Source organism: Neocloeon triangulifer, unplaced genomic scaffold (genome assembly GCF_031216515.1).
Source record: "Neocloeon triangulifer isolate White Clay Creek 2 clone unplaced genomic scaffold, ASM3121651v1 ptg000012l, whole genome shotgun sequence".
Lineage (NCBI taxonomy): Eukaryota > Metazoa > Arthropoda > Insecta > Ephemeroptera > Baetidae > Neocloeon > Neocloeon triangulifer.
Genome location: NW_026775554.1, coordinates 7,613,164 through 7,641,150, shown reverse-complemented (window position 1 = coordinate 7,641,150; position 27,987 = coordinate 7,613,164). Strand labels below are relative to the sequence as shown.

Below are 27,987 nucleotides of genomic sequence, written 5' to 3'. Positions count from 1 at the left end.
GTTAAAATAGATAAGAATTATTAAATTGGCATGCAGGTATATATGAAAAATAAAACTTCTCATCAGTAATATTGCACTAAATTTAAGACTTTTTTATTGTTACAAATTTATTCTAGCATCACTTTTAGAATGGTATATCATGAAAACTTCATCGCTCTTGACTTTGATTATTTTCTCTCATTGGATATCTCCGAATTAATCAATAATTTACTCCATAAAAAGTGCTACAAAGCTGCACACCCATTAACACTTTTCCATGCACACATTTAATAAAAATTATAAGCTTCTTTAACATCCAGTAATGATAAACTGATCTTTAAAACTTCACACTCATTAAATAAAAAAAACCAACTAAAACTTAACAAGTTTGTTTTCAACAACACATATCTTCAACAGGACTAGCCTCTTAATTTGAATTCTTCTTAATCAGGCAAAAGTTGAAGCATTAATTTTATTCAATCTTTGAATTAAAAGGAACTGGCGGCACTGGTTTAGGGTTAGCTTACATTAACAATTGGTGTGACTACAATAGTGGTTAACTAACATAAAAAAGTGATTTTAATTACACCGTTTTTGGTAAAAGGTACTCTCGATTTGAAATCATAATGAATTTTGATGAAAATTGGCCTCTAGTACTTCCGGCGAAGGATGTCAACAGGCGGCCGAGCTCTGCGTTTCGTCGGCGAGTCCTGTGGATTTTTACTGGACGGCGCCCGCATGACAGGCTCGTCATCAAGGCTTGTTTGGTTCAGGTGCGCCAAACCCTTGCGTTTCCGCAGTGACTCGGTCGGCGCGTATTCCGTCGGCCGCAAAAGTTGCTTGAAATTGTATGGGCCGATGTCGTCACTTCCCGATTCCTGAAATTTCATTTAGTGTTAAAAGCAGTCAATTAAAAGGCCCAGCAAAACTGCAGCTCAATTTAATTCAGATGTAGATTTCATATGTGAAAAAAAAACTTTTTAAACGTGATTAGCTCTTTTTTTGTACTTATATTTCTATAACTTTTTCCAGCTTATTACTAAATTTAAAATTTTAATGATTTATTTCAAAACTAAACACTCAAAGAACTACTGAAGAAAATTTCAGTCAACAAAATTCAAACCCAATAAATTATTCAAATTATTTGTTATTAAAATAAAGAGTTTAATATTATAATCAAAATTTTTATGTATTTTTTTTAGCTGTATTCAATAACTGAATAATTTATTTAATTTTTTTTTTAATAGAGATAAAAAAATAAAATAAAAATATCATACCACGGCGAATTGGGCACCACAGGATAATTAACACAAGAAAGATAAATAAATTATATTACTTTCTCTAGCTTAAAATAAATTATTAAGCAAGAAAATAAAAGCTAATAGGACCAAAAATTTAACTCACGTGGTAAGATGGCGTGTTGTCCCCTTGACGGAGGAGCCTCCTGAGATCGGATGCAGGACTGAACTGCATTGCCTGCGTATGCCTGTTGTTGTTCATTGTTGGAGGGTCAGTTACGTAGCTGTTGCCCACTTGAATCAGGCTGAAAAAAATTAACATTTAATTATTAAAAAATTTTACTAAGGAAATTTGGTCTTTCAGGTTGCATATTACATTCGACGTAACAACTTCTTTTTAAATTTACTGTTAATAAGAACTAAAATGTATAGTTATCTTACCTATTGTTGCTGTCCTGTCGGTGCAACTCCTTGATTCTTTGGTTAAGGGCGGAGTCGATGACCTGCTTGCCGATATGCTTCACTCGGTCGGCTGAGAATTAAGTAGATTTTAAAATTTGAAACGCGAACCATTGCTGAAAAACTAACTTTTATCGCCTGGAAGCGCACTGTGCCAAGCCGAGAGGATGTTGGACTCTCTGCGCTCGTTGAGACGCGCCTGTGACTGACTGGCCGCGATCATCTCGCGCCTCTGCTTCTGCAGATCCACTCCGTCAGGCTGACCTCTGCAAATAATTTTCAACTTTAATTTAAGAATCAACATTGTGAATTATGATGCTACAAAGTCACGTGGACGTGTGTGCGGAGAAACCTATAATATGTGCAGAAAGTAATAAAAAAGCGTGCATATAAAAACCTGCAAAATAAAAATTTATCAACAGGGAAAAAAGGCAAAGTAAATATAACAAAATAAATCAGTACGAGCTGTAAAAGAAACTTTCAGAATAAGGCCTAAGTACCTGGCCTTAGGCCTAAGTTTCTGCTGCAGCTGCAGAAGGGGTCCATCCCAGCAGTCAACGTCGTCCTCCTCCTCTTTATCCTCCTCCTCCGGGGAGGCTCTGGACAAATTATTTAGCAAAGAAACATGCGAAGGGTCCCAAAGTGAATGAATTTATTTGAAATGTATGTGTTGGATTAAAATAATAAATTGAATTTCTGTGTATGAAACAAGAAATAATGGCAAGCAAAAATCACCAATGTCATGCTTTATGATACCAGCTCACAAATAGTAGTAAATTGCGCGTTTTTTTTTTAATTTGGCTTCTTGGAAAACGCATAACATATACCATTTTAAGTGAATGTAATCATTAAATTAGTAGACCGTGTACCTGTTCATTTCCTGTTTGAGAGCGTTGTAGTAGGATAGATGGTTGTTCTGCTTGTTTTTGACGCTGTTGTCTGCTTTGTTGATCAAGTGTGGAATCAGGTTGAAGCCACGTGGCCTTTGGTACGAAACAGGGGGTTCTGTCACCTCTTGGAGACGAACACCGGGTTTGTTTCTGTAAGTAAAGAGAAATAATATATGATTCAGTTTCTTAAATTTATTTATTTTTAAATAACCCAAAATAAAAAATATATTAAAAAAATAAAAAATTGGCGTAAGTAAAATAATACCTTCGGAGGAACTTGTGGGCGTCCTGGTTGACCATGTGAACGTTTTGCGAAAACGCGATCAGCTCAGCCTGCCGGTCCTTGTTTTTCTTCTGCTGGCCCTTAGGGTAGGCAGGTGGTGGAGGAGGCGCCGGGTATTTCTGTTGGCGCCAACCATGGTAGTGGCGCGTCACCAGTTCGGCAGCTTCCTCGTGGTCCAGGCCCTCTTCCTGCAGGGCGACCAGGGCGTCCCTAGGGTTGTTGTGGGAGGCGAGCACTCTGCGCACGCGACCTTCGGCCTCGGCGCTCCACTTGCGACGAACAGTGTAACCTCGATAATCTAAAAAAATCAAACAATTTTTTCCCTTTTAATTCCAATTTTCTGATAATTTATTAATTCCTTTTTTAATTAAATTAAGATTTGGTGACTTACGACTTTGAATGACTGTGGCAGCCTCGTCCTTCTTGCTAGACCCTTTCTTTTTGTTCTCCTTCTCATTGTCACCGTGAGACATAACCGAAAGCAACTTGTTTTGAATCCAAGCACCAGCTGCTTTTGTCGGACTGCCTTGTGAGGCTGGCAATAAAGATTTAAATCACAAAAGCTAATTGAAAATTGCATTTTCCAACCTCTTCGAACTTGCTCTCGAAGTTCTTCCCTCCTCTTCCTGTTCCGCTCCTCTCTGAGCATCTTAGCCTCTCTGCGGGCCTTCCAGCCTCTAAGGTACTTCTGCAAAACAAGAACACTGGCGGCAACCTTCCACTTGTTCTTGTCATAACGAATTTTAGCCAGCCACCTGCGAATGCAAGATTGCACCAACACGATTTTCCGAAGCTAAAGAGATAAAAAAAATCATAACAAAATCAATAAAAATAAAATATAAAAATACCTGCTCCTCGTACATCTTGGAGAGGTACTCGACGTGGTAGTACTTGAGGAAAACTTTGGTCTTTCCCAGGGCCCATCCGTCCAACTTAAGTCTCAACAGAAGAAGACGGCAAGTGTCCCTATTGGCGACGACGCGCTCGTCATAGCCGAACGCCAAAAAGTAGTACCTCCGCAGGAATTCACTGAAGGTGAGACGATGGGAGAAGCCGTGCTGTCTGATCCTGATGGTCTCCATGACGCCTGTGTAGCGCAGCTGCTTCAGGATCTTTTCCCGATCGAACACACCAGGACGGCGGCTGTCATTTGGCTTGACGCAGCGGACAAATTGTGGATAGCCACTCACCTTTTTATAATTATAATTAAATATAATTAAACTTGCAAATCATTTTAGCAAATACCATTTTTTGAAGGAGATCCATGAGTGAATATCTGAAATAAGTGGCCACAGTTTGCTGTGCTCTGGACTGAGACGCCAATCCTCGACTGCTGAATTTTTCCTATTATTTAATTTTTTTATATATTTAGTAAATAAATTTTATTTATTTAATTACTCTGGAGTTGTGGTGATCAGAATAAGGCAGGTCAGGAGGGGTCAAGTTCCTGGCGTTGTTATTTAATTCTCCAGAGGGTGGAGGACCAGTGACCGATGAGTAAAGATTTCCCGTCTTAGTAAGCGGACATTGGAAGAGGAAGCGCACCGTGTCCACCTCGCTCTGGCGCAGCAGCTGAATCACTTCAGGTGGAAGGAAGTTTTTGTTCTTTTCTAGGAACCCTTCGGCCTGGTACACCACTCGGCCGGCGTAGTGGTGAATGGCAAAGCACAGGGCGTTGCTTTTTGGCCGCACATAGAACTTACTTTTCACATTGTTGTGGAATTTGGCTGAAAATTTGAGTTTAAATTAAAACATAAAAAAATCATCTAACTTAAATGATTTAAATATTTTAAATTTCATTAAGAAACGTAAAAGCTTACAAACAAGAGAAGAATCACTGGATCGAGGGAATCTGCTCTCCTCGTCTAAAAGAGCCAAAAGTCCCATAGGCCTTGAAAGGAGCATGTCCAGGACAGGCCTATTGTCTGAAAACTCTACGAGATCCACCGGAATACCCTCAGCCATGTATTCCTACATTTTCAAATAAATTTAAATTTCTTGTAGCAATAATAAAATTTATTTTTATATACCTGTTGCTCCCACGTGAAAATGTGTTGATTAAAGTAATACTGAATTTGCTCATTTGCAACATTAATGCAGAGCTGTTCAAACGAATTCTTGGAGAAGTTCTCGAACCCGAAAATATCCAAAAGACCAATGGCCAGAGGCTCTTTGCTAAAAAAAATATTTCAGTCAAAACTGATAAGCTTAAAATTTTCCGTAGACTGATTACCATGTATATCTATTTAGGGCAAGCAACCGGTTAATTTGATTAACTATCCAGTCGAAAAGCCTTCCATAAAGACCCTTGGCCATCGCGTCTCTGGCCGCATTTGCCTCAGCGACTGTGTTATTTCTAGTAATAGTTTCACCCCTGGTAACCACGCTGTTGGAGGTCAGCGCCTCCAGAAGGTCGCACGCCTCAACTCCAAGAAGGGCACACACTATATTTAAAAAGTTTTCATTCCAAAACTGAATTATTAAAAAAAATCTGACCTCTATGGAGAGGTGCGAGGTCCATGACCCTGCTCTTGTCAGTGTTGTCGTCGGACGCGATTTCTCCAAATTCGAGATCGCCCAGGTGGAGGATGGCGGCCAAAATGCAATAGACGGCGTCCACCTCTTCCTCCTTGAAGCCGAGCAACTTGAATCCTTCCTTCAGCTGCTGGAATCGACCAATGTTGATCTGTTTGGTGGCCTTGTCTTGGCGGTCGCCGGCCAGGTACCGGTGTCTGCCCCTCAGGTGGACATCCAGGTGGAAGCGCTTCATGCGTCCGTCCCACTCGAGACCGTCGTACAGGTAGTAGAAAACGTGGAAGTTGCGTTCGCCACTTTGAAAGGAAAACCAGAAGTAAAAAATAAAACATCAAAAATTTTTACAAGTGCCTGAAAATTAACTTTTTTTAAGCAATATTTAAGATAACTTTCATTCCGGCTTGAACAGGTTTGAATTTCCTTATTGAAAGTTACATCTAATTATATAATTTCGTTTTCTAAAAAGTGAATCAATGTATCGACGAATTAACAGGCTGAGTGGCAACGCGGTGGCAGGTGCGACGGCGGAATTCTTTATTTTATGGCGCTCGTAAATTTAACCGTCTTGGATAAGTGTTATGCAGACGACTTTGATAAACGAGCCGCAATGGATTTTTTTTTTAATTCCTTAATATGATGGTGAAAAATGATGTCTAGCGCAACGGAGCAAAAAAAAATTATGCAGTGAGTTATGGAACGCTCAATTGCAAGTGAATTAATTAAGGCGTCTCGGAGTTTATCTGCCCGCTGGCTAAATTTCATCAAATTTATAAAGATTAACCATGCAAACGCCTGCTTGTTAAGCACATAATTTATGACGTGAAAAGTAAATTTTGTACTTACGTTGCCTGTTGAACCACTCTGGACTGCTCAAGGAGGTAGACGGAAATTCTGGCTCCGGTGACTTTTCCACTATTGGTCATTGTCAGGTCCAGGTATTTGCCGAACCGAGAGGAGTTGTCGTTTATTCCTGTCTGGGCATTTCCGAAAGCCTCCATAATAGGATTAACCTGAAGAATTCGGTCTTCCAGGTTGCGGTTTGGCGCCTGATCAAAATTAAAAATAATATCAAATAAAACTATAAAATCTTAAATATTGATTTTTTATCAATGTTAAAAATTCGCTGTTTATTTTTTCAAATTTTCATCTCAAAAATTACTAATTTTTTCATTCTGATGCGAAAGTATAAGTTAAAATATTAAATAAAATAAATTAAATTTAGTTCCATTGAGTAAAAAAATCACCAACCTTTCCAAGGAAGACAAGCTGCTTCAAAAGCAAATTTGCACTCTCCGTTTTGCCAGCGCCACTCTCGCCACTGATGACGATGGCTTGGTTTTGGCGCTGGTGCAGAAGGGCTTGGTAAGCCGCATCGGCCACCGCAAAAATGTGTGGTGGGTTTTCTGATCTCGCCTGGCCGCGGTAACGACGTTGTTCCTGTTTGAATTTCGCATGAAGGAAATTTGCAAAACTCTTCATATTTAATTAAACTAACCTTTTCGGTGTAGAGACCGAGTTCATTAAAGGGGTTGACCGCGACGAGGATATCTCCAATGTAGGTGTAAATCTGGCGCTGGTCGAATCGCTTCTCCAGCTGTTGGACAATGGTGTCCTCAGACAGATTGTCCAACGCGGCCAAATCATCCATATACATTTGTTGGGGACGAGACTTGCGGTCAGATTTAAGTTTTCCGTGCTTGGTCGTGACCTCGGGCTGGCGAATTACGCGGCCCTCAGCACGCTGCTTGTCAATCTCCTCTTTCAATTGGTGGCGAGACTTTAAAATATAAATAAAAATTTAAAATTTTGGTTCTCAAAAATTACTCAATTATCTGATAAGATGAGATTTGGATAATTTTCTTATTTATTTTTTTTCAATATGTACGATACTTAATTATTGTGAGGAATATTATTTCTAAGTATGTATAAATTTAGCTTATAAATTTTAAAGACTGTTTTTGGAATTTCAATTAGGTGACCTAATTTTGATTATGTAAAAAGAAAATTTAAAAAATATGTTTTAGAGTTGAAAACTGGACCAAAATTCTAACCTGTGAAGAGGAGATCGCACCCCTTTTGATGAGGGGGTGTTCCAAAAGTTCGCGGGCAAACGGTCTCTGCTCCAAATCCTTGATCAAGCTCTCGGAGATGAAGTCTGCCAAGTCAGGGTGCCAATGCTCAGGGTGCTGCAAACCTGGTGGCGGATTCCTCGGAATCTGCAAATAGCGAGTAGTGCGACATCTTTTTCAGTCTAGTCCTTTCGTTTTTGCGATAAGAAATGACACAGAAAATAACCCTTTTGCTTTGAGCAAATTCACATAATTAGTTGCGCGGCTAGCGATGACGACAAACGCGTGTAAGAGAAGCAATAATTGGATCAGGAAAACCCCCAGAAATGCTGAAAAGCTAACTGCCCAGGCGGAACAACGCTGTTCACACACACGGGGCTTCGCAAAAGCAAAAAGATTCGAGAACTACATGTTTATTGGAACCAGGGGGAAATGCGTAATGATATTGGAACAGAAATAGATATTGATTGCAAAAGGTCTGTTTTTTAACAATTGGAAAAATTGGAATATTTTGAAAGGTGCATAATAAAATAAACAAAACTGCTAATGCTAAATATCATAATTAATGTGGCTATAAATAAAAATCTACCTGGAAAAGAGCTCTCATAGGATGAAGCTCTGAAAGGGGTGGATCACCCTCGGCCAATTCAATGGCCGTGACTCCTAAAGACCACACGTCACAACGAGCGTCGTAACTAGCGTCCAGTTGTTGCTCGCATGCGATGACCTCTGGTGCCATCCAGTATGGAGTACCAACCTAAAACATGTGCAGAAAAGGATTGAACAAATGATGCGGCCACTCAAGACAAAAAAATTAATTAGCCTTTTAGAAATTAATGTTGCCCACGTTCATTTGGGAGATAAAAAGTTTCTCCTCTCTAATGAGCATCTCATTTAATAAATCACATGATGATATCAAATTGGCGAAAACTGGCTGAAATGCGTAGAGCTAATGGCTCGCAAAATAAATCTAGGTAGTGTTTGTGTTTTTAGACAGTCACGATTCTAGAAGGATTTCTGATCTGGTTTGGAGAAAGACGAAAAATGCTGCTGGAGAGGTTGATTTATAAATCAGCAGATTGATTTATTCTTGAATAGAAAGTCAGCAGGAGGTCATCCTTGCCATCAAATGGAAGAGCACCAAGAGTCACCGCAAAACAGGTTTTTAAAAAGCGACCGAAAAAGTGATTGTAAGACGGTTGAAAATGGGTGTTTAAAAAAAAACCTCAAAAGACACTCCAGTTTTTAATGAAGAATGATGGTCGAAAGTGCACTTGTCAAAAAGTGGCAGGAAACAACGGAACCTGTTTTAATTTAAATTGGGTTCCTTTGACGCAGGCGAGAAACTAATGGACAGTAAAAAATTATGTATTCGCGCATCACTCGATAATTTTAAGGTTAAAGCCGCATTAGAGTCGGACACGCGCAGAGATGATTAATGGCTGGACCGTGAGTACCAGCAATTACCAACAACAGAAGCCGCCTCTCTCATTGTGGCAGAAAAAACAGCCGGCAGCCAGACAAATGACGTTCGCACTTTTATTTCAAAGAATGTCGATAACAAAAATATTATATTCTTTATTTCGAATATAAATAGAAAGCGCAAAAGAGAGTCGGAATTGAAAATTGGATGTCAACTTTTTTTGTTAACAACAGTTAATAATATATTTAGCAAAAGCAACAACACAAATTGCTACTTACAGAAGTGCTCCTCCTGCCTAGGGTGGCCCCCAGGTGAGAGGAGACGCCGAAGTCGACCAATTTTACGCACGCCTCGTTGGTCAACAGGATGTTGTGACCCTTTACATCTCTGTGCATGCAATGGTGTTGATGCAGGTACAGCAAAGCCTGGAAAATTATATAAAGATTTTATTAGTTTTTAATAATTTTATCACATTTTGTTTAGTTCATAATTTTTCATTATTATTTTTATCTGAGCACAACGTTAGATTAAAAATTAAAAGTTTGTCGTTACGTAAATTATTTGATCACAATTAATTTAGCAATCTTGTGAACCCTTGTTAAAAAAAAAGAAATGTTTAACTATCAATACGATATTTGCAAGCACATCTAGGACGTCTTCAGAAGCGATCAAACATAAAATGGTTGAAAAATATTTAGGTGAGATGTACGCTGAGTGAAATATTGATTGATTTGTCTAATCAGAGAAGTTCTTTCTAGGTCTAGGCTCTACAGACAATATTTTACATTTGTTTGCAAATAAATATCTCATAATGGTCATTTGGTATTTGGTAAAGAAGATAAAAACGAATTTAACAACATGGAAAGTCACTTGGAGATTATTTTTATGTTAAAAAAAATCAAAACAATGAAAAGGAATTAAAATTTTATAAATTCTTCTCTTTTCCTAATGATCGTTTTTGCAAAGTAAATTCAACAATTGGTTTTCAATAATTCTTCAACCTCGTGAGCGTAGCTTAAATACAAATTAAGAGCATTTAAAATAAGTAGTACAAAAGTATATTAAAATATTTCAAATAAATAATAAATTAAAATTACTAATTTGTTAGTAGGAAAAATAGAGATTATTATTTTAAAATCTCCTGTTAAAACAATTTTTAATTAAATGAAAAATTCCTTCTGGGCCTATGACTGTCAATGAACAGTTATTATGAAATGTGTTTTACTTTGAAAGATAAATCACAGCAGTTGTTATTGTAATTAATTGGACTCGCTCCGCTTGGTTTTGATCGTTTCAGATTTCCCAAAACGTATTCGACGGTAAAAAAAATGCTCGCCTTCACCTGCCCGCGTACGCTCAACTTATCAACGATTCTCCCAGCGCAAAAGGAGAGAATTAATTATTTCCGCGCACAATAAAATATAACATAAAACCACAGTTTCCTCTCAAGAGGCTTTAAAATTTTCTGAGAACAAGCGTCTTATTTTGCACGAAAGATTTTTATCCGTATGTGTATGTATTCTGAAATAATTAGGCAGCAATAAAATAAAAGTATACACAACTTTGCATTTTCACTTTGAAAGCGTTGATTGCGTTTTAAGAAAATGGAGCGTTGAGCACGCCATTTAAATTGGGTTGCATGAAATAATCGGTGGTGGAATTTCTTTAACAGAATTTTTGAAGATTTATTCCTAGTTTACGTGCTTGGAAACCATTATACAAATACCGGTCTAGACACGTCAAACTTTCCTTTTGGCTTCATAGTGTACCATGTAATTTTATGCATCATGTGGTCACCCAAATCTTGACAGGATAATTACACCGGTCTCTATTTCGCCAAAGATATAATTCAGGAGCGGCACTTCTATATGGAATTAAAACATAAATTCACAGACTGCTGACGTCCCCATAAGAAAAACGCTTAAGAATTCATTCACAATTAAATAAAATTTGCTTAGTCAAGTGGGAGGTCATTTAATTAACAAACGAGCAAAAAATTATCGTGAGCACGCAAGCAAGCGTTAAATAATGAAAAATGCATTAATTCAAAAAGTACGGCCGCTGGCCATTCTAATTGGTGCGCGTGAAAGGGATTTACAAATAATTGCGGTGCAATTATTCATCTCAGCGCAAGGGTCGTGAGCGCGAGATTACTTTAATTAGATGCATGTATTGTAATTTGCGGGGAAATGGGCCACTTGGTGTGCGGCGGCAATTCCGTCGTGCGTGCATAATCATAACGACGGATGCGACTAGTGCAGTGTGCCAGTTTGAAAAACGACGAATGAGTGTGCACCGGTAAAATTGCCTTTTCATTGTGCGACATTTTAATCAAAAGCTAGTGTACGATGGCTTTAAAGGAATCAATTGGAGGTTCAAAAATTTTACGCCAATTTTGGCGATTTTACAATACTTAAATAATGTGAAGAATATTTTTCAAAACGTCTGCAGTGCTTCATTTTTGTTTTTAAATTTCTAATTTGAGACAAATTTGATTTCTATTTCAAAACAAAATTGATCAAAGAGTTGAACGACACTGAAAAACTTATTTTTCTTTAATTGCAAAAGCATGAATTTGAAAAAAGGCTAAAATGAAATTGAAATTTCGGCACTTAAACTCAAAAGACTGTAATTCAAAGATTAAAACATTGAGTTAATTTGGTTTTTCAGATTAAAATTTGTGGATAAAATAAAACCAAAAGCCTTTATAGACAGCATTCCGTTTCATGCCAGTGCAATATGTTGAACCTCAAAATTGCATGAAACTGGTTTATTTAATCTGTTTCAAAGTCAATTTGAGAATACTAGCAACGAGGCCGAGAGTATCTCTCTTTCTCTCTCCTTCTGCTCAATTTCTCGTCTCACACCTCTCGCTCGCTCCAAATGGATTTGAATGCATCGGACAAAACCCGTACTGCACAATGACGCGATTTAAAGAGAATCTCGCGCATTGATTTCGAACTTGATTTCCTTCTTACCTGGACTGTCTCGTGAAGGATGTATCCGATCTGGTCTGTGGTGAGTGCTTGGCCTCTTTTCTTGAGGCCCTGCACCAGGTCAGTCACTGAACCACCGCCGCACAGCTGCAACAAGAACGCACATGAACACACGAGTACTCATTAGTGACGCTAAATTTAGCACGTTTTTATTAAAAATATGTATTTATTCATGGTGCACAACTGTAAAAATTACACACACGCGCCAATATTTTATTTGAAAAATAGTTCAAAAATACAAAAAATTAATAAAAGTTATATAAAATGTTAATTTTAATGAAAAAAAAATCTAAAAACCATATTAATAAAGGGGATAATAGTATAATAGTGGAGTCTTTCTGAACCAACAAAATATTAACGACCAATTTTTATGGGCTGGAAACGATTTGTTTACAGTATAATTCTCCACGGTGTTATAGATTAGACCATTAAAACGCTCGCCGGCCGAATAAATTACTAAGAACCGTTAGATTGATTTTGACGGTCCTTGTGGTCAGCCTTTATAATAACAATTTTATTGCTCCTCTCGTATTACAGATATATGCGGTCAGACACAAAGCAGCATTTTACACGCAGTTTATTGCTCTGCAACAATTTTATTAATTTTATTATATAGTGACGCGCTGCAGCCCAATTAAAAGGCCCTGCTCCGAATAAATCCCTTTGAGCTAAAATTTTTAGCGTGCGCCACGATGATGCATCCAATCTTATCACACTTAATGACCTAATCATGGAGGAAGCTCGCTGGCCAATAAAAACATTTTGATGAAAATACTAGGAGTTTTACAATCTGCTTGCATTAGATTACGGATGAAAAGAAAAAATTATTCTATGATGTATAATGCTCCAGGCAGGGCAATAAATTATATGCTTAACATTTTTAATGGTATAGGTAGGTGATTTTATAAGGCAGCAAAATTTATGCATCAGACAATAAATTTTACCCATAATCACTACATTTAGTAAATTATAAATTATTACTCAATTGCCTGTTTGTGAAAAATAAAGATAAGAAATTTCATTATGTTATTTGAATGTAGAGTCATTGATTATTGAAAGAGCTAATTTTATTGTATTTTATGTGTATTTCCAATTATTGTATTTTTAAGTGAAATTTCTGAATATAATATAAAAAAAAAATACAAATTAGATTCATATTTTTTGTAAAAAAATTCACCGCCTAAATTATGGCTTCCTAATTTATTGATAAAATAAAGAAGTAAAAATAAAGTCCTATAAAATTCATCAAGAAATCAACGATTTACAATTCAACAGACGCAAGAAATTCATCTTCATTGAGAAATTTTTCAACAAAACGAAATAAACAATCACGAAATTAAATAAACTTAAATGAAAATTTGGCAATCTTAACTTCAAGAGAATGGAATTTGTTCCAATTAAATTCTTTTACCTGCAAAGCTTGTGGCAAAATAAAGTAATCCAACTCAAGCACAAAACTAGATTTTCAACAGACGAAAAACTGAGAGAAGGAGCCTCGCCGAGAGCGAGTGCGCACCTGGCGAGACGAACCTCCGGACTGCGGCAGAACTACCTGAGCAAATCAGGTTCCTCCTGCCTACTGCTAGTCGTGGGGTCAGCGCTGGCGGAGCGCAGGTCAGTGCCAGAGAAATTCTTCAAATAAAGTGCTATTTTAATGTGCGTACCACAAAGGTGCACCTGTGAACCAGGACAGTTTCTCTCTGACCTTTGTCTCTGTCGGCGTGTACTTTTTCATTATAATAAATGTGCGTCTTTAATTTTTTATTGTTTTTCTGTGAACCGGTTGTCATAATCAAAGGATGCAGGATAAGCTCGAATTTATGGGAGAAACGTGCAACTTTCAATGGGTGGGAAAGTTCAGGAGCCGAGGATAGATAATCCATCATTTGCTGATTTATATAAGAAAAAAAATCAACTTTTCATCACTGAAGTTGATATAAACTATTTGGAAAATATTTTTGTGCGCGAATTCCTTCTTGTTTAATAATTAATGGGAAAAGAGGAAAGCACATACCTCTTAATGATTTCCCTTAAAAGGATGTAAAAATAGCGGATTTTGACAATTATTGCAGATTCGTCAAGATGACCCTGATTTTTAATTACTTTAACCTCTGCTATATGGATACATTTTAAATACATTGCATTGTGCAAGGCATTAAAAAAACGTATAATAGAATCAATATTTTAACTATAAACCTTCTTATCCAATTTCGGCCCATAATTTACGAGAAAAATTATTTTCCTTCAAGATATAAACCCTTTCTCCTTTTTTCGTCCCTATTAAAAATTTTTCCTGGCCCGAGAAGAAAAAATAACAATAATAAAAATATTTTATGCACAAAAAGTAAAAATTCTTATTAAAAATGTTAACTTAAAAATCGAGCAAAATTTTTTTTCTCACCTCCATGGCGAACCACAGTTGGTCGTCATCAGGGGTGGCGCCCCTTTTGAGGAAGAGGCCGTGGAAGAGCGGGATGTTGGGGTGCAGACTGAGGTCGCGGAGCACCAGGTACTCCTCCTCAATCTCCTCGACGTTGTCGGCCACATTTTCGAGCACCTTGACGGCCACCCGCTGGCCCGAGTCGAGATCCTTGGCGCAGAAGACTTCGCCATAGGTGCCCTCTCCGATCACCTGTTCCAACTGGAACCTGGTCGAAGGGTCGGGCAGTTGTTCAAAGGTGATGTGCTGGCTCAGCCCGTGGTAGTGTGAAGCCATCATGCCTGCAACAATAGCAACAATGCAAAAATGAATAATGATTTTTTTTTTTTAATAATACAGAAAATTTTAGATTCTTGTTAAATTTTAATTGTTCTTATCAATCTGACAGTGAGAGTTTTAAAAATATCACAAAATGTTATAACCATCTAACGTAAAAATTTATTTTTAATCTAAAAATCTTTCTGATGAACATCTTTTTTGGCATAATTTTTACGTCTATTAATTATTGCTATAGTAAATTTCAGAGGGGAGAGTTAAATTTTTCATAAAGAATCATAATTTTGCAAATTAATATTATAAATTTGTTTTCAATTAATGAAATTTGGCCATAATTAGAACCCAATAAGTATTGTAAGACTAAATCGCCACTCTAAACCCAATTTAAATCTTTTTTAATCATAAGAATGAAATTCATGAATTCATTATTCATTTAGAAAATATATCATGTTAAATTTGAAATGAAACTCGTGGATTTATTAACAAATAATTTTAGCCTCATTCAATATTGCAGTCTAATCTTGTCTAATTTGGTTGTGTTTGCACAGCCATTGATCACCAAAGGTCTGACGCATTAAACCCAAAAATAATAATGTGGCGGCAGTAAATCGGCAGATAGTTGCAAAGAAACAATTACTCTCTGAATTTACGACCTCATCGATTACCTGTGAGTGTCGTCAGATTATTTGACAAAAAAAGGAGATTGCTTTATTGCCGCCCGCATCACCGATGCCGCTTTGACATATCACGGGCACAGAAAAGTGACGACTTGACGAGCAAAAGTTTTATCGCGCGACCTTATCAGATTATTTCGATGACAGGGTCTCGAAAAACGAGAGAGGCATTCGTCGTAATCGAGGTCTGAACTAAGAAAGCCTTTCTTTCTTTCTTTAATATGCACCCGTTGCTAATTGCAGCGTTGAAGTTGAGCTCTGCGGTGCGTTGCGGGTGACGTGCTGCAGATAATTAAATCCAAATTAAAATCGCTAGACTGACTCACCTCCTAACACTGCGTCGGCGAAAATTATCTCCACTTTTATCGTTGAAAGCTCGTGCTTTTATTTTTCGCGTCGACTCATTCCAATAGAAAAATGCTGTGAGCCGAAGATAAAAAAAGTCGTGGAAAAGAATCGAGAGAGATAATATTCAAGAGAGGTAGCTGTTTTAAATTTTATTGTTTAAGTGCACGACGAGCGTTTACAATATAATTACGTACATATTCGCATAGAGAGGAAGCGACAGTCGAGAGATGCGTTGGCATTTTTAATTATTCGCCAAGCTTGCGACTTTCAAGCGGAGATCGGGTTTTTCGTGAATGGGCTGTAAAAACTTTCTCACGCCGCACGATGATTCAAAGTGGGACTTTCTGAGGACCACACGGTGGATTTTAATTATTACTTACACCGTAATAGGCTCGTTTAGTCACACTGCATTTAAACTCTTTGTAATTAGGGTGATTAAAGTAATCCCTGATAAGGTTTATTATTATGAGATTTCGAGTTAGTTCTTGCAAATAATTAATCAAAATTCAACACCTACAGCTATTTTTTTAACATTAATTCATTTCACTCTATTAATTTAAGTCACATGTTATATTAAAAAAAAAAACAATTAATTTTTTGAATTGGCGCAAAAATTTTCATTGAAGTAAACGAACCGAAAGAAATTAATTAAAATATAAATTGCATCTGGATATTTCTTGAGTGGTTTAATTAACATTATTTTAAATCTCGTCATATGTGCAGTGTTGATTATACTTTTTAAAGTTAGCAAGCAACCCGCAGCAAGCAAAGATAGATTTGCTTTTTTAAAGTACTGACTTGTATTTCTAAAATTTTTAATTTTAACCTTGGAATTGTTTAAGTGCTGGAGTAAATGCAATAAAAGCAGTTTAAAAGTGGAAAGTTTTATTACATAAAATTAATCTTTGAGCAAACAAAATCTCTCCCACGCTTTTACGTAATATATTTGGTAGTGCAATGTAACTTTAATATAAGTTCAACATATGGAAATGGTTGAAATTGCACTTTTGTGTGGGTGAAGGTTAAACTGTTATTTAACATAAAAAAAATTGAAATATTTTCGAGTTAATTAGAAATTCTAAATATAACGCACACTTTCAAAAGCCATAATTAATATAACATTATTAGTTTCAATTTTTCCAAAATAATTTAATGTTCTTTCCGGTTCATATTATTTAATCAAATTAAAATTAGAAATTTTTATTACTTGGAGCTAACGTGAGTCATGTAGGAAAACCAAAACGTTACCATATTAAAAGTATCTGCGTTGGGAAACTGCAAAATACGTCAATTCACCGCAAATGTCGTCCGTCGAATCCGAGTCAGACTGGCCGCGTGTGCATTCGCAATATTCACGCGCTCATTAGAAGCGTGAAAAAGAAGTGTGTTATTCCGATCCGAACAAAACACTACACTATAGGTAAAAAAGCAATCGCTGCAGAAAAAGATGCACCTGTGTATGGAACACAACAGGTGCTCGGCCGGCCTCTTTGCTTCACCAATAACAACAACCGACTGACACTTTTCAGCACCAGTGTGCAATAATGCGCCGAACACGCGGGAGGGGGCTCCATTATCACACATTATGTTTTTTCACAAGTAGTGCTGCGGTGATAAATAAATATTTTGTCAGTGATAAAAAAGCATGCAGTGGCAAAAGTTGTTGCGCACATTTCGGTTTTTAATTTATTCTTCTTCCTGTGTTGCTTTTTCTGCCGCGTGGACCAACAACGCCCGTTGTTAATTTATGCCCTTGTGAAACAGCCAACAGAGGGGAAAGAAAGAGTGGCCTAGCTGTAAATCGCGTATATACACACGGCGGAAATTATATAATGAGTGAATCAACGAACTAATATTATTAGTAGCCGCTACTGCGTTTATTGCAAACTTCTCCAGTTTATCTTGAGAGCAAGTGCAATCTGCAATTATTTACGATGAGCAAAGCGCGGAAGTGCAAATATTTCTCTTTGAACATTCCGTCAGAGAGAGATTTTCTGTCAGAGATAGGAAAATATTTCTCTGAAGGTACTTGAAGATGTTTCGTGTAAAGAAACTGATAGAGTGATAGGCTGCAGTGCCAAATTAAACTCTCTTGATAAAAATTATTGATAGTCAATTAATTTTAAGGTCAAACAAATTTATATTTTTTTGATGGTCAGGCTGAAAGTTGAAGTATAGCCAACAAATTTCATGAATTTATAAACAAAAATGTAGCTTGGTTGATGAAATTATTATCACTTTGAGGGGGTGGATTTTTTTTAAATCTCTATCATACAAATTTACTAGAAAATATAAAATTGCTGCTAATTAATAAAACAGTAAATAATTCTTTCAATAACATTTCTTGACATTTTCATTTAAAATCCATGCCGTCTAATTTATCTTATATATGATATATCACATTAAAAAAAAATCAGTTTAAATTAGAACTTAAAATAATTGTCATAAAATTATTTTAATAATTTCATTAATTAAAATGCAACCAACGCACATAAATTCAAGAAATGTTTTTTCAATTATTTTTATTCAAGTTCTGCTCTGTCACGATCTATAGTTGCAAATTTGGTTTAGCAAGAAATCTACGGACACTCTTTACCCAAATACATAATTTAATATCATCCTTTACTAGCTATTTTTTTTTTATAAAATTAATGAGAAACATAATTATCCAATTAAAGATTAATTTATATGATAAACCTGGCTAGTTCAAAATTGAAACCTGATTTTTTACAACATTTAAAAGTCACCTATAAAGCTGCTATATAGCTACTATTTCAAACAGGTTTTATCTGCGTTAACTAATGCCAGAGAAGCAAATAAATTTTCGCGAAATTACCCAGTGTTTTTTTTCCATAGGAACAGAGCACATTAAAGATCCTAGTCTACGTTCCGCAATAAACAGTTACGCGCGATTCAAATTAAAATAAACCCGACGCTCGTGCGGCGAATCCTAGTTTTTGCGTACCACATAGAGAAGTAATATCAAGTGGTTTGATGTGTGCGATGCAGGCACAGGAATCACGCACCGCGTGGCTCGCACTCGTACAATGCGCACGTCATTTTTCACGGACCCTCGCGTGTCCCACCGGAATTAATCGCGACAATTACGTGCCGATCTGGCTCGGTCACAGCAGATTTTCAGGAATTTGCTGCAAATGGAAACAACGGGATTCTCTGGATTTACAATCATAATTATTATCTGCAGCAGGAAGGGAATTTTTTAGGAAGAGTAAAATCAAAATGCTCGGTCCATTAATTTCTAACTGATTAACGATTGCTGTAGAAAGTAGGCAAATCTAATTGGCAACTTCAATCACGTGTAATACAAACTTGCTCAATCACTTATCTTTGCAAATGTTCTAAATTACCGCTGAGGGGTTTATGGTGCCTATCGCAAAATAGAGGATTTGAGCACACTATAAAAACGACCATCGTTACATAGTCGCAGTTTTATCGGAGGAATGCTTGCCGTTAACCCACATTTTGTAAGAACTAGCAAAGTCGTAAAACTCTATATGCTTTTTGGCAATAGCCAAAAGTGAGTGGTTAATTCATAATTTGATTCAGAGAGCATAACGAGATCATGGAAAGACAAGCTCATAGGGAAAATACAAAATCTGCTGAATCAGAAAAGCATTTCTTTTTAATTGCATGTCACGTCATCCTCTTTCAAAAGAAGCAATTTGAAACGGACACACCGTTCTCTAGACGGCAAAGCAATAAGAGAACTTTGCATTAATAATAATCTCGACTGACTGAGACTTTTTGTCTCATCAAGACAGCTTTTTTTCAACAACGCCGCCTCGCTTTTGCATCTTCTCTTCCATTCAAAAAACGAGCCACTTGGTTTTTGTCGGCAAGTAAATAGACTGTGAGTAGAGTTTTCCACGTGACGGCAGAAGTAAATGGCGAGAAAGAGTTGGCAATAAAGCACTACTTTGAAAATAGAGACTCGAGGGAAAAAAGTGACGTAAACCTCGCCGTGAAAATAAAACTATCAACAATTGCTGTTTTCTTAGGAATCGACGTGTTTTCCTACTGCTCAGAGAATTTTTTGGGTCACAAAGGCACGAGTTTCTCGCAAAAATTAAATGTAATTGCCTGGTAAACCGCAACGTCGTGTCAAAGATTACGAAAAATTACATAAAAATTTACATCAAATTTATTTTGCCTACTTTGAAGTTCTTTGTTCAGGGTTCAGGGACTTCTCTCTCTCGTGAGAACCATTTGTCTCTGCCATAAAATAAATTATAAAAACAAAAATTGAATAAACTGTATCACATGTGAAAAAATTATTCAATGGCCTTGGCACGACTTGAAATAAAATAAAATTTAGGATACGATTTGTATAACAATGGATTTCATTTAGTTTTCATTTGTTGCTAGCTAATCAGAAATGGTACCAGTTTGATGGTATCATTTCTGATTGGTTCACAATGAAACTGGATTCCATTGTTGTATTCGTCAGCTTGGACCCCATTTTTATTGAAATAATAATCAAGTTTAAATAATTACGAGCTTAGTCTAGGATATTATTTTTGGAAAACTTGGAAAAATATTTAATTTTTTCATAATAACCTGGTAGAGGTTTTAAAATGTGATTAAACAAAGTTACCATCAGTTTATAGTGGTTTATATTGCATAAATATTTACATAAACTATTGATTTTTTTTAAATCAGGAATATATAAAAATGTTATTTTTTTAATTTCTGAATTGTGATAAATCACTTGGATTTGCTTGAATTAAAATTTTCCTCCCTCTGTTCCTTTCAATTAAAAAGCTGTAATATTAGGTTTGCTTATTTAGATTCAATTGCTCAGAGGCCAAATCGTAGCGGTTTCCATTGTGCAGAGGTTGATTGTGATCTTCCCCGTTTTTTGAGTGAAGCCCCGCGTGACACTTGATCAGTTCGAATGCTCTGATTGAGTTTTTGGCTCAGTGGAGCGCACTTTTGCGACGACCTTTCCACTCGACCAGAAAATGCCTCCGTCATACAAATGGATGCATCAGTCGATCCAAATAAAGCATCTTTTGAAAAAGCACAAGTCCCAATATTCACCTGCAGCTCATCTCGAGTTGCTGCTACGTGACTTTTGCAAAAGAAGAAATCTACGCGGTGCCGAGAGAAGGCAATTTTGCTCGGTGCCTGAGCGCCGGAGATGAGATTGTTCTTTACGCACGACATGTCGTCAACAGCTAAAATCACAACTCGCGGAGCCTCTCAGCAAAATAAGGCAATAAAATCAAAACAAAAGCTGCAGAGGATAATATCGTGCATAGAAAGAGTGAAATCGGCGCAGCCTTCCAAAATTTCCATATATAATTCCTAAGATGCAAAATGCAAATTTTTTTAAAGAAGATTATACACTATTGAATGATAAAATCATGGAAGTTTTCCATTTCGCATGGTTTTGAATGAAAAATGCAATTGGAAAAATGCAAAGTACTCACTTGTAGCCGTTTCATGGAACACGTATTGGCCTAAGCGCGTTCCCAGACCAAATGACACGCCGCTGGAGGCCCTTGCGAGCAAATCTTGTTAGAATAATGTCATTCAACTTGTGGGGCTGCCCTGACATTCACTGCTCGAGAGCCACACGACCCAATCGATCATTGATTACATTTTGATTTCTGTGCCTAAAAACTAACTTTCTGTTTTAATTTTTAAAGTAAAAACCGTAAAAACTATATAGAAAATAAATCCATACGTATTAACGATTCAAAATCATGTTAAATTTTTTCAACGTTCAAATCAAATAAAAATGAATTTTTTATTTTAGTTAATAATGAATAAAATAAAATGAATTGAAAATTTTAATTAAACGTCGTATGGCTATTTTTCATTCACCACAAATTGAAAAGATCTGCGGATTTTTATCCTCTTCTGTTACATGTTTCAAGACGTATTTTAAATGAAAATTTCCCTTTGGGAAGCAAGTCTGTTTATTATATATTCAATTATTTAAAACCAATAAATGGTTGGCATACACACGTACACTTATGTGTGTTGCTTAAATGGGTTTAAATTCAAGAGCACGTGCGTCCATCACCCTACACGTGATTCTGCTCAACGTGACACCTGCTCGCACGAAAGACTACGACATATTATACATTTTTCATGTCGCACAAAAAAGATTTCAAATTACAAATTCGCGATCGGATTTCGCTTCTTACAATATTTTTATACAAAACGGCTTACGAATGTGCGCGATGTGTACCTTTTGTACACATGCGTTTGTTATTGGAAATGGTTCTTCTGCATGAGTTGCATAGGATTTTATTGTTTGTGCATTTGCACCAACAACTCAATCGGCTCAAGAACCTGCACAAAGTAATACAATTCGGATTGAAATTTATGTAATTGAAAATCAGTTATATTTATTTTCCCAACGCTCTCTAGTCGCGCGTGTCGATAATTACAACATAACACCACCATTGTCCTTAATCCTTTGACGGTCGAGCACACGTGGTTTCGAATCGATTTAAATTGCAACAGAACGAAAAAGGTTTCTATTTTCCTTATTTGCCGGGAATTAAGAATCTCAATTCACGATTTCGAATGCGAGTCTCTTACAATCGGAGGTACGCGCCGATTAGAAAGTAATCCTTGAATCAAGTACTGCAGTCCTCCATCGCGATGCTCAATGAAAGGGAACAATAAAAAAGACTGGCTGACGAACTGTGTAGTCTTTGACCAGTGAAGGAGAAAATAAATTAAGTCAAACACAAGCTCGTGGGCTTCAGTCGCGAGTTTCTGTAGCCGATAAAAACAAACGCATGTTGTACACAATTTTATATAAGTATAATAAATAATATCATGGCTTCAATCTTATAATTTGTTAATATTGTATTAAATTTTCAATATTGTTCATTTAAAACAATACATAATAAATCATAAAAATGCCATTTTTAGCTCCACATTTATAAAAAAAATCAAGCAGTTAATTGTTTCAAAATATAAAAGTGTTGCAGCGTAACATTTTATTATACTCATACAATTAAATGATTGTTAATGCTTTTTATGTTGCAAGCAATAAATATTTAAGAGAAATTATGTGATAAAATTTACTTATTGATAGTAAAAATTCATTATTATCAAAATAAAAAAAGTGAAATCCGGCGTAGTTACCTCATTGAAATAAAAATGATAAACAACAAACCTTTAATCATGACCAGCAAATCTGCTATGTACTTTTTTGTTAAATTCCTTTAGTATTTAATACCGACACAAGAAACCCAATGTTTTAAAGTACCAGCAGATCGCAAGTCACGTTTTGGGGTCAGCAGTTGACTATTTTTGCTATGAAAGGTTTCAATTTTTTCATGAAAAACTACCTGAAGTGTAAAGTGTTAAATTACACAAGTATCCACATAAATTTTAAATTATTATAAAAAAATAATATTGTTCTTCATTTTAGAGATAAGCTGCATGTAAATATTTTGCCAAAATTTCTACTGCGTACATGCGAAGTCATAAAAAATTTAATTGGAGTAAAACACGCTGTATTACATTACATTGTAAAAAATCAATTTCTTTTTTTGTAAACCAAACACGATGTGGTCGATGTTATTTGATAAAAAAAATCATGAATACCGATCATCTCATTCAGGCATGCGACGGCAAATTCAAAGAATGTTTAGCAACTCACCCTGGTCATGGTGAATCAGACAAAACTCCTCCCCGGCGCACTTTTTGACGCGTGAGAACCTGCGGAGGCGACGAGCACCTGACGACACAAATTAATAACTCGGCGAACCTGACAACACTGACAGTGATCCTCTGCGGCAGGACCAGAGCAGCGAGCGCGTTATGGTTGGTTACGGTACCGCAACTGACGTCACGCTCAATCTTATCGCTGCTGTGAGCACCGCTGGGATCGCCAGCTCGCAGCAACCGCCGGCAAACCAGACCGACGAGGGAATGAGTCTGGCATGGCTGCAGAGCTGCAACTGCAACACCTGTTGCACGCACTCTGTATGAAAAGGAGCGCACAAAAAACTAGTTTATAACATAAAGAATAAAAATTGTAGCCAAGAATGATTTTTTTAAATTTGTTCATTAATAAGGATAAAAACGGTTGATTTGAAATTTAATTCAAGGAAAAGACAAGCTGTTCAAAAGACTTAGCTTTTTATTGTATTAATTAATATATTATTATGGCATTTTCAATTACTTTGTTAGACTCTCTGTACAAAATTGTAAAAACTCATAAAACTTTTTACACAGAGCGACAGATCATTAAAAGAGATTCACAGACAAAGGCAGCTGGTTTGTAAAAAACCCACAGAGGCTACTCCAGCTTCTCTTGCAACGTTTAAGCTGGCTTGATAGTTTTTGAAGGTAATTCAAAATTGTTTCTAATTAAAATTTAAAAGGCACTTGTTTCTTGCGTTGACCGCAGAAATCAACTTGCCACAGGCACAAGAGTCACTGGTGGACCGCCCTTTTCACTTCTGGACAGTCTGTCCCACTGAGTAACCCTCTTGGCCACCTCTTTCTCACCAACAGGAACAATTTCATCAACCTCCTTTTTGCTCTCTTCCACTGCAGGCAACTCAAATCGATCCCTCAGCAGACTGAACTTCCTCCTCAGCCGGTTTGGTGGTTTGGGCGGCAGTTCGTTTCCGTCCGCCTCGACTGGCTTCAGCTGAGCCAGAAAGTCTATTTCGGTTTGGGACAGAGGCTGCCAAGCCCAGTCGCCCAGGTCGCCGTCCAGAGACTCTTCCAAGATCACACCTTCATACAGTTCCTGCGAACTCAGTCTGATTTCTTCGATGGTGGCCACAAGCGAACTGCAAGATGCGTGGGGCCCTGGCAGACTGTCACTGGACGATTCTTCCAGACTCTCTTCTGCAATCGGGGCCAAAGGAAGACCCATGGCTCGGACATAGGTGTAGGTTTCAGACTCGCTGTCTGAATAATTCGAAGACAAAGACGAGTATGTGGACGACGAGACCAAAGTATCTCTCCTCGGGTCTCGTCTTCCGCGGGCCACACTTGAATCGTGCTCGGCAATGTCTGAAGAGTAACCGTCCCAGTGTCGGAGGCCCCACAGTTCTCTAGTGATTCCCACGGCGCACATGTTTTCGTAGTCATGCGCCGAGGGACAGGTGCTGGACACTTCATCTTTGTCCTCGGACATGGTGCGCGAGTGTATCGCAGGAGGTGGTGGCGGCGGCGGCGGAGACTCGATTTTTGGAATGGGTGACGGAGGTGGCGAAGGAGCGTCTAGCTCGGACAGGCTGATGTCGCAGATGGGTCTTCTTTTCAACTGCGACTCACTTAAATGGGATTCTGGACTTGAATTCAACTAGAAGAAATATGTTTGCTTTTAGGAACCAAATTTTTAATGGTATTTTGATCTTACTGAAGTTGATGCATTTTCCACTGGTGGTTTTATGCTTATGGTGGGACTGTTCTCTATAGAGCTCAAGGTCACTGAGGCAACAGAGGACGGAGGCCTGGAATTGAATTTAAGAAGTGTAAATTCATTCATTTGAAAATAAACTTATACCTTTCAGGTGACGACATCGGCGTTGTTGTAGGCTCATGCCTGAGTGATCTGAGTGTGTTTCTGCCCAAATCTAAAGACAAATTTTGTCTTCCCTCGCAGTCGTCTTTGGGCATGCAAGGAAAAATGACTCCGGCGGGGTGGAAAAATGCATAGTACAAAAGCATACTTGATAATCCTGCAAAATATTTAAAATGAAATGGATTTTCCAATAAGAAAGTTTCACTCCACAAACCTATCAAAGTGGAAAGAGAGACGATGAGGACGAGTAGCTTCACAGCACCTTCGTGAGTTGGCGACAGTTGCAGAGCGGACTGCTGTCCGAAAAAAGCAAAGAGGGCGACGCAAATTATGTTTTCAATTGTGGTGACGGTGTAAAAGATGATGGCTCTGACTCGTGACGGACCCTCTTGCAGGTTGAAAAAGCAAAAGCAGTAGATGACGCCAACAACAACATTGTATGCCCTTTCCTCCCACCAAGTGTCACAGAAATCAGTGCGTTGACCTATGGCCCAAGCAGTCATTGCCAGCCAATGAAGACCTAAAACACAGAATTTATGTTTTAATCCTTTAAGAAAATGCAAAAAAAGGATGAAATTGTATTTATTTTTGTATTTTCATTTTAATCCACAATGCGCCACCAATAATTTATTTCTTTCTTTCTTTTATCAAATAATGATCTTCAAAAAATTGAGATCCATTGCAGAGCTTTCATTTAATTTTAGTGAAGTTGAAAGAAATGAATTAAAAAATTTTATGTCAGCTTATTTTCAAAAAACATTCCAAATTTACCAAAACAAATCAACATCCAAGTTGGGCTGACAAGAGCAAAGACTGTCAGGCTGATAATTCTTGCAGTCAGAGTACCTGCCCTCCACAACGCCTGGAAGGCCAAAGCAGCACCAGAGGCTGGCTTTTTGTCTGGCCTGCTGAGGCGCATGGCTCTTGTGTAGCTTGCAATGGCCCAGGCGAGGGAGCAAAGCGACGCCACTAAACTTATTCCTGCAATATCAAAAAACTCAATACTGCTTAAAAGTACATTTTTAAATAATTTACTAACCTGTCCAGGGCAGTAAACTTCCCAACGAAGCTGTCACATAGAGTTGCAAGACAAGTTGAGGCGCAGCTTCCAGAAAACTGTTGAATAAATGTAAAAGACAAAGGTCTCGTTGATGGTTGAGAAGTGTCTGCGGAGTGCCGACTGCGGCTGTTTGGATCGCCTCTACATATCTGGAGAGAAAAGATTTATTTTTGTCAAAATAATATAAACTTCAAGCAATTAATTTATAAATAGTTTTAACAAGTCAGAGATTTATAATAATTTTTCTTTTACCTGTGAGCAATTCCCAAGAAGAAAACGTGAGCAAGGTAGGTGATGAAAGTGGCGTTGCCGTCTTGAGAGTGCCACCTGATGCTGAAGCCCTCAACAATGAATAAGGGAAGCACGACCAAGGCCAAAGTAAGCCATCCCCAAGCGTAATAATCTTTGCTGAAGTATTCCACAACCAGAAATATGTCTGGAAAAAATTGACAGGAAATTAAACAACAGTTCATTTGCAATATTTTTAACGAATAAAAAAAAATAACTTAATTTCACAGTTATTTAAATAAAATTATTTATTTTTTGTTAGCCAGTGAATTTCTTAAACTTTTCTAAATTTATTTTATCCGATTTACTTACTTCCTCAAATAAAAGCCCAGTGAAACTAAATATTATTATGTAATTAATAACTGTAGCACTTATGTATTTTAATTACTTACAACACAACTAATCCATTGAATATGAAAATAGTATTCAGCTGTTATTAAATTAAATTTAGATTTTTAAATGGAGATAAGATGGTTATAGAAGAAGGCAGCGTCTGGCTGAGCGTTTGCTACACAGCTCAGGTTCAGGCGGCTCCTTTGAGTTCAGGTGCGCCCTACGTCTGACTCACTCTCTCTCTCTTCATCTCATTTTCAGGTAACAAACAATCCACAGGTGGTGGGGGGAGACGACAAAAACAAACACCCTCGGCAACAGCTTTTGACGGGTGAAACATGAATGAAAACTGCCCTCGAGGTCTCGCTAGCCGTCCTGCACGCCTAAGCCTCGGCATTTGGGACGGTTGGAAAGGTGTCCCAGCACCTGTCGAGGGCAACATCGACCCTGGCGTGTGCGAGCATAGTCAACGTTTTTTTGTCCAACGACCTTCAAAGGGACGAGTCGGTGTTTTTTCTATTTCGGGGTGGAAGGGGTCGGATTTTACCTGTGGCCAGGTCAACCAGCAGGGTGCAGATTGAAAAGGCGATGATGACCACGTCCACCAGCTTCGAGTACGATTTTTTCGACACTTTTTCGGCGGACGAGTTCAAAACCAGCGACTTATCTGCCGCCATTGCTCCGACTAGACTTCCGCAAAAAATATCGATATCCAATATCGATACCAAAAAACACGATATATATCGATATTTTTCGGCCAAACCGATATTTTGGCCGATATTTTTTAAAAAACCGATTTTTAAAAAAAAATTTCCATATCGTTCATAAAAAAAATTTCCCATGTCAGGAACCAAAAAAAAATTTTTTTTAGCGATTTCTTAATCACGGAAGACCATTTGGATCAATTCTAGCTACCTTTCCATTCCAATTTTAACCTACACCCCCTTGAACCCAGCTGACCCACCCTTTAGGCCAAGTCCGAACTATATAAATACCCTACTATTACCCTAAATTACCCTACTGAGACATCAATAAACACCTTTTGCAACTAAATATAAAATTATATTTATATATAATTTTATACATCTTCGACTGCAGAGTGTTTGGATCGGTCTACTGATACTTTTACTACTACTACTACTACACTTCTTACTTAACACT

General features: G+C 37.3%; 2 protein-coding genes across 6 annotated transcripts; both read right to left on the bottom strand.

Annotated features, from left to right (window-relative positions):
* Window positions 1-64: 64 nt before the first annotated feature.
* Window positions 65-23,464, bottom strand: LOC132197250 (myosin-IIIb-like). Of its 5 annotated transcripts, none has more exons than XM_059620404.1 (25): window positions 23,262-23,464; window positions 14,274-14,593; window positions 11,855-11,959; window positions 9,155-9,301; window positions 8,043-8,210; window positions 7,436-7,600; window positions 6,880-7,161; window positions 6,633-6,821; window positions 6,228-6,430; window positions 5,346-5,680; window positions 5,083-5,293; window positions 4,880-5,024; window positions 4,670-4,820; window positions 4,248-4,576; window positions 4,095-4,193; window positions 3,698-4,039; window positions 3,438-3,642; window positions 3,241-3,384; window positions 2,832-3,147; window positions 2,546-2,716; window positions 2,177-2,275; window positions 1,806-1,942; window positions 1,659-1,749; window positions 1,384-1,522; window positions 65-857 (listed from the first exon to the last, which is right to left on the bottom strand). In XM_059620404.1, exons 2-25 carry the CDS (start codon window positions 14,589-14,591, stop codon window positions 630-632), a joined length of 4,719 nt encoding a protein of 1,572 aa, XP_059476387.1. In that variant the 5' UTR covers window positions 14,592-14,593; window positions 23,262-23,464; the 3' UTR covers window positions 65-629. The 5 variants fall into 5 exon arrangements, with proteins under 5 accessions (XP_059476387.1, XP_059476389.1, XP_059476388.1 ...); XM_059620406.1 differs by lacking the exon at window positions 23,262-23,464 and adding an exon at window positions 21,064-21,138; XM_059620405.1 differs by lacking the exon at window positions 23,262-23,464 and adding an exon at window positions 16,859-17,111.
* A 268-nt stretch (window positions 23,465-23,732) lies between these two features.
* On the bottom strand, window positions 23,733-27,506 carry LOC132196562 (uncharacterized). The gene is made up of 8 exons (XM_059619310.1): window positions 27,374-27,506; window positions 26,458-26,641; window positions 26,185-26,354; window positions 25,917-26,126; window positions 25,360-25,665; window positions 25,128-25,302; window positions 24,981-25,074; window positions 23,733-24,923 (listed from the first exon to the last, which is right to left on the bottom strand). The coding sequence occupies exons 1-8, from the start codon at window positions 27,501-27,503 to the stop codon at window positions 24,018-24,020; spliced, it is 2,175 nt and encodes a 724-aa protein (XP_059475293.1). The 5' UTR covers window positions 27,504-27,506; the 3' UTR covers window positions 23,733-24,017.
* Window positions 27,507-27,987: the final 481 nt, after the last annotated feature.

Bases quoted from the DNA above. Each gene is read 5' to 3' on its own strand.
- LOC132196562 (XM_059619310.1), bottom strand. From the start codon at position 27,503: ATGGCGGCAGATAAGTCGCTGGTTTTGAACTCGTCCGCCGAAAAAGTG. The intron at 26,355-26,457 runs GTAAAAGAAAAA...TTTTCTCTCCAG, and splicing joins TTCTTGGGAATTGCTCACAG to ATATGTAGAGGCGATCCAAA. The intron at 25,666-25,916 runs GTAAATTTGGAA...TCTGTGTTTTAG, and splicing joins TTGGATGTTGATTTGTTTTG to GTCTTCATTGGCTGGCAATG.
- LOC132197250 (XM_059620404.1), bottom strand. From the start codon at position 14,591: ATGATGGCTTCACACTACCACGGGCTGAGCCAGCACATCACCTTTGAA. The intron at 1,750-1,805 runs GTTAGTTTTTCA...CTTAATTCTCAG, and splicing joins TGCGCTTCCAGGCGATAAAA to CCGACCGAGTGAAGCATATC. The intron at 858-1,383 runs GTGAGTTAAATT...ATGAAATTTCAG, and splicing joins ACAACACGCCATCTTACCAC to GAATCGGGAAGTGACGACAT.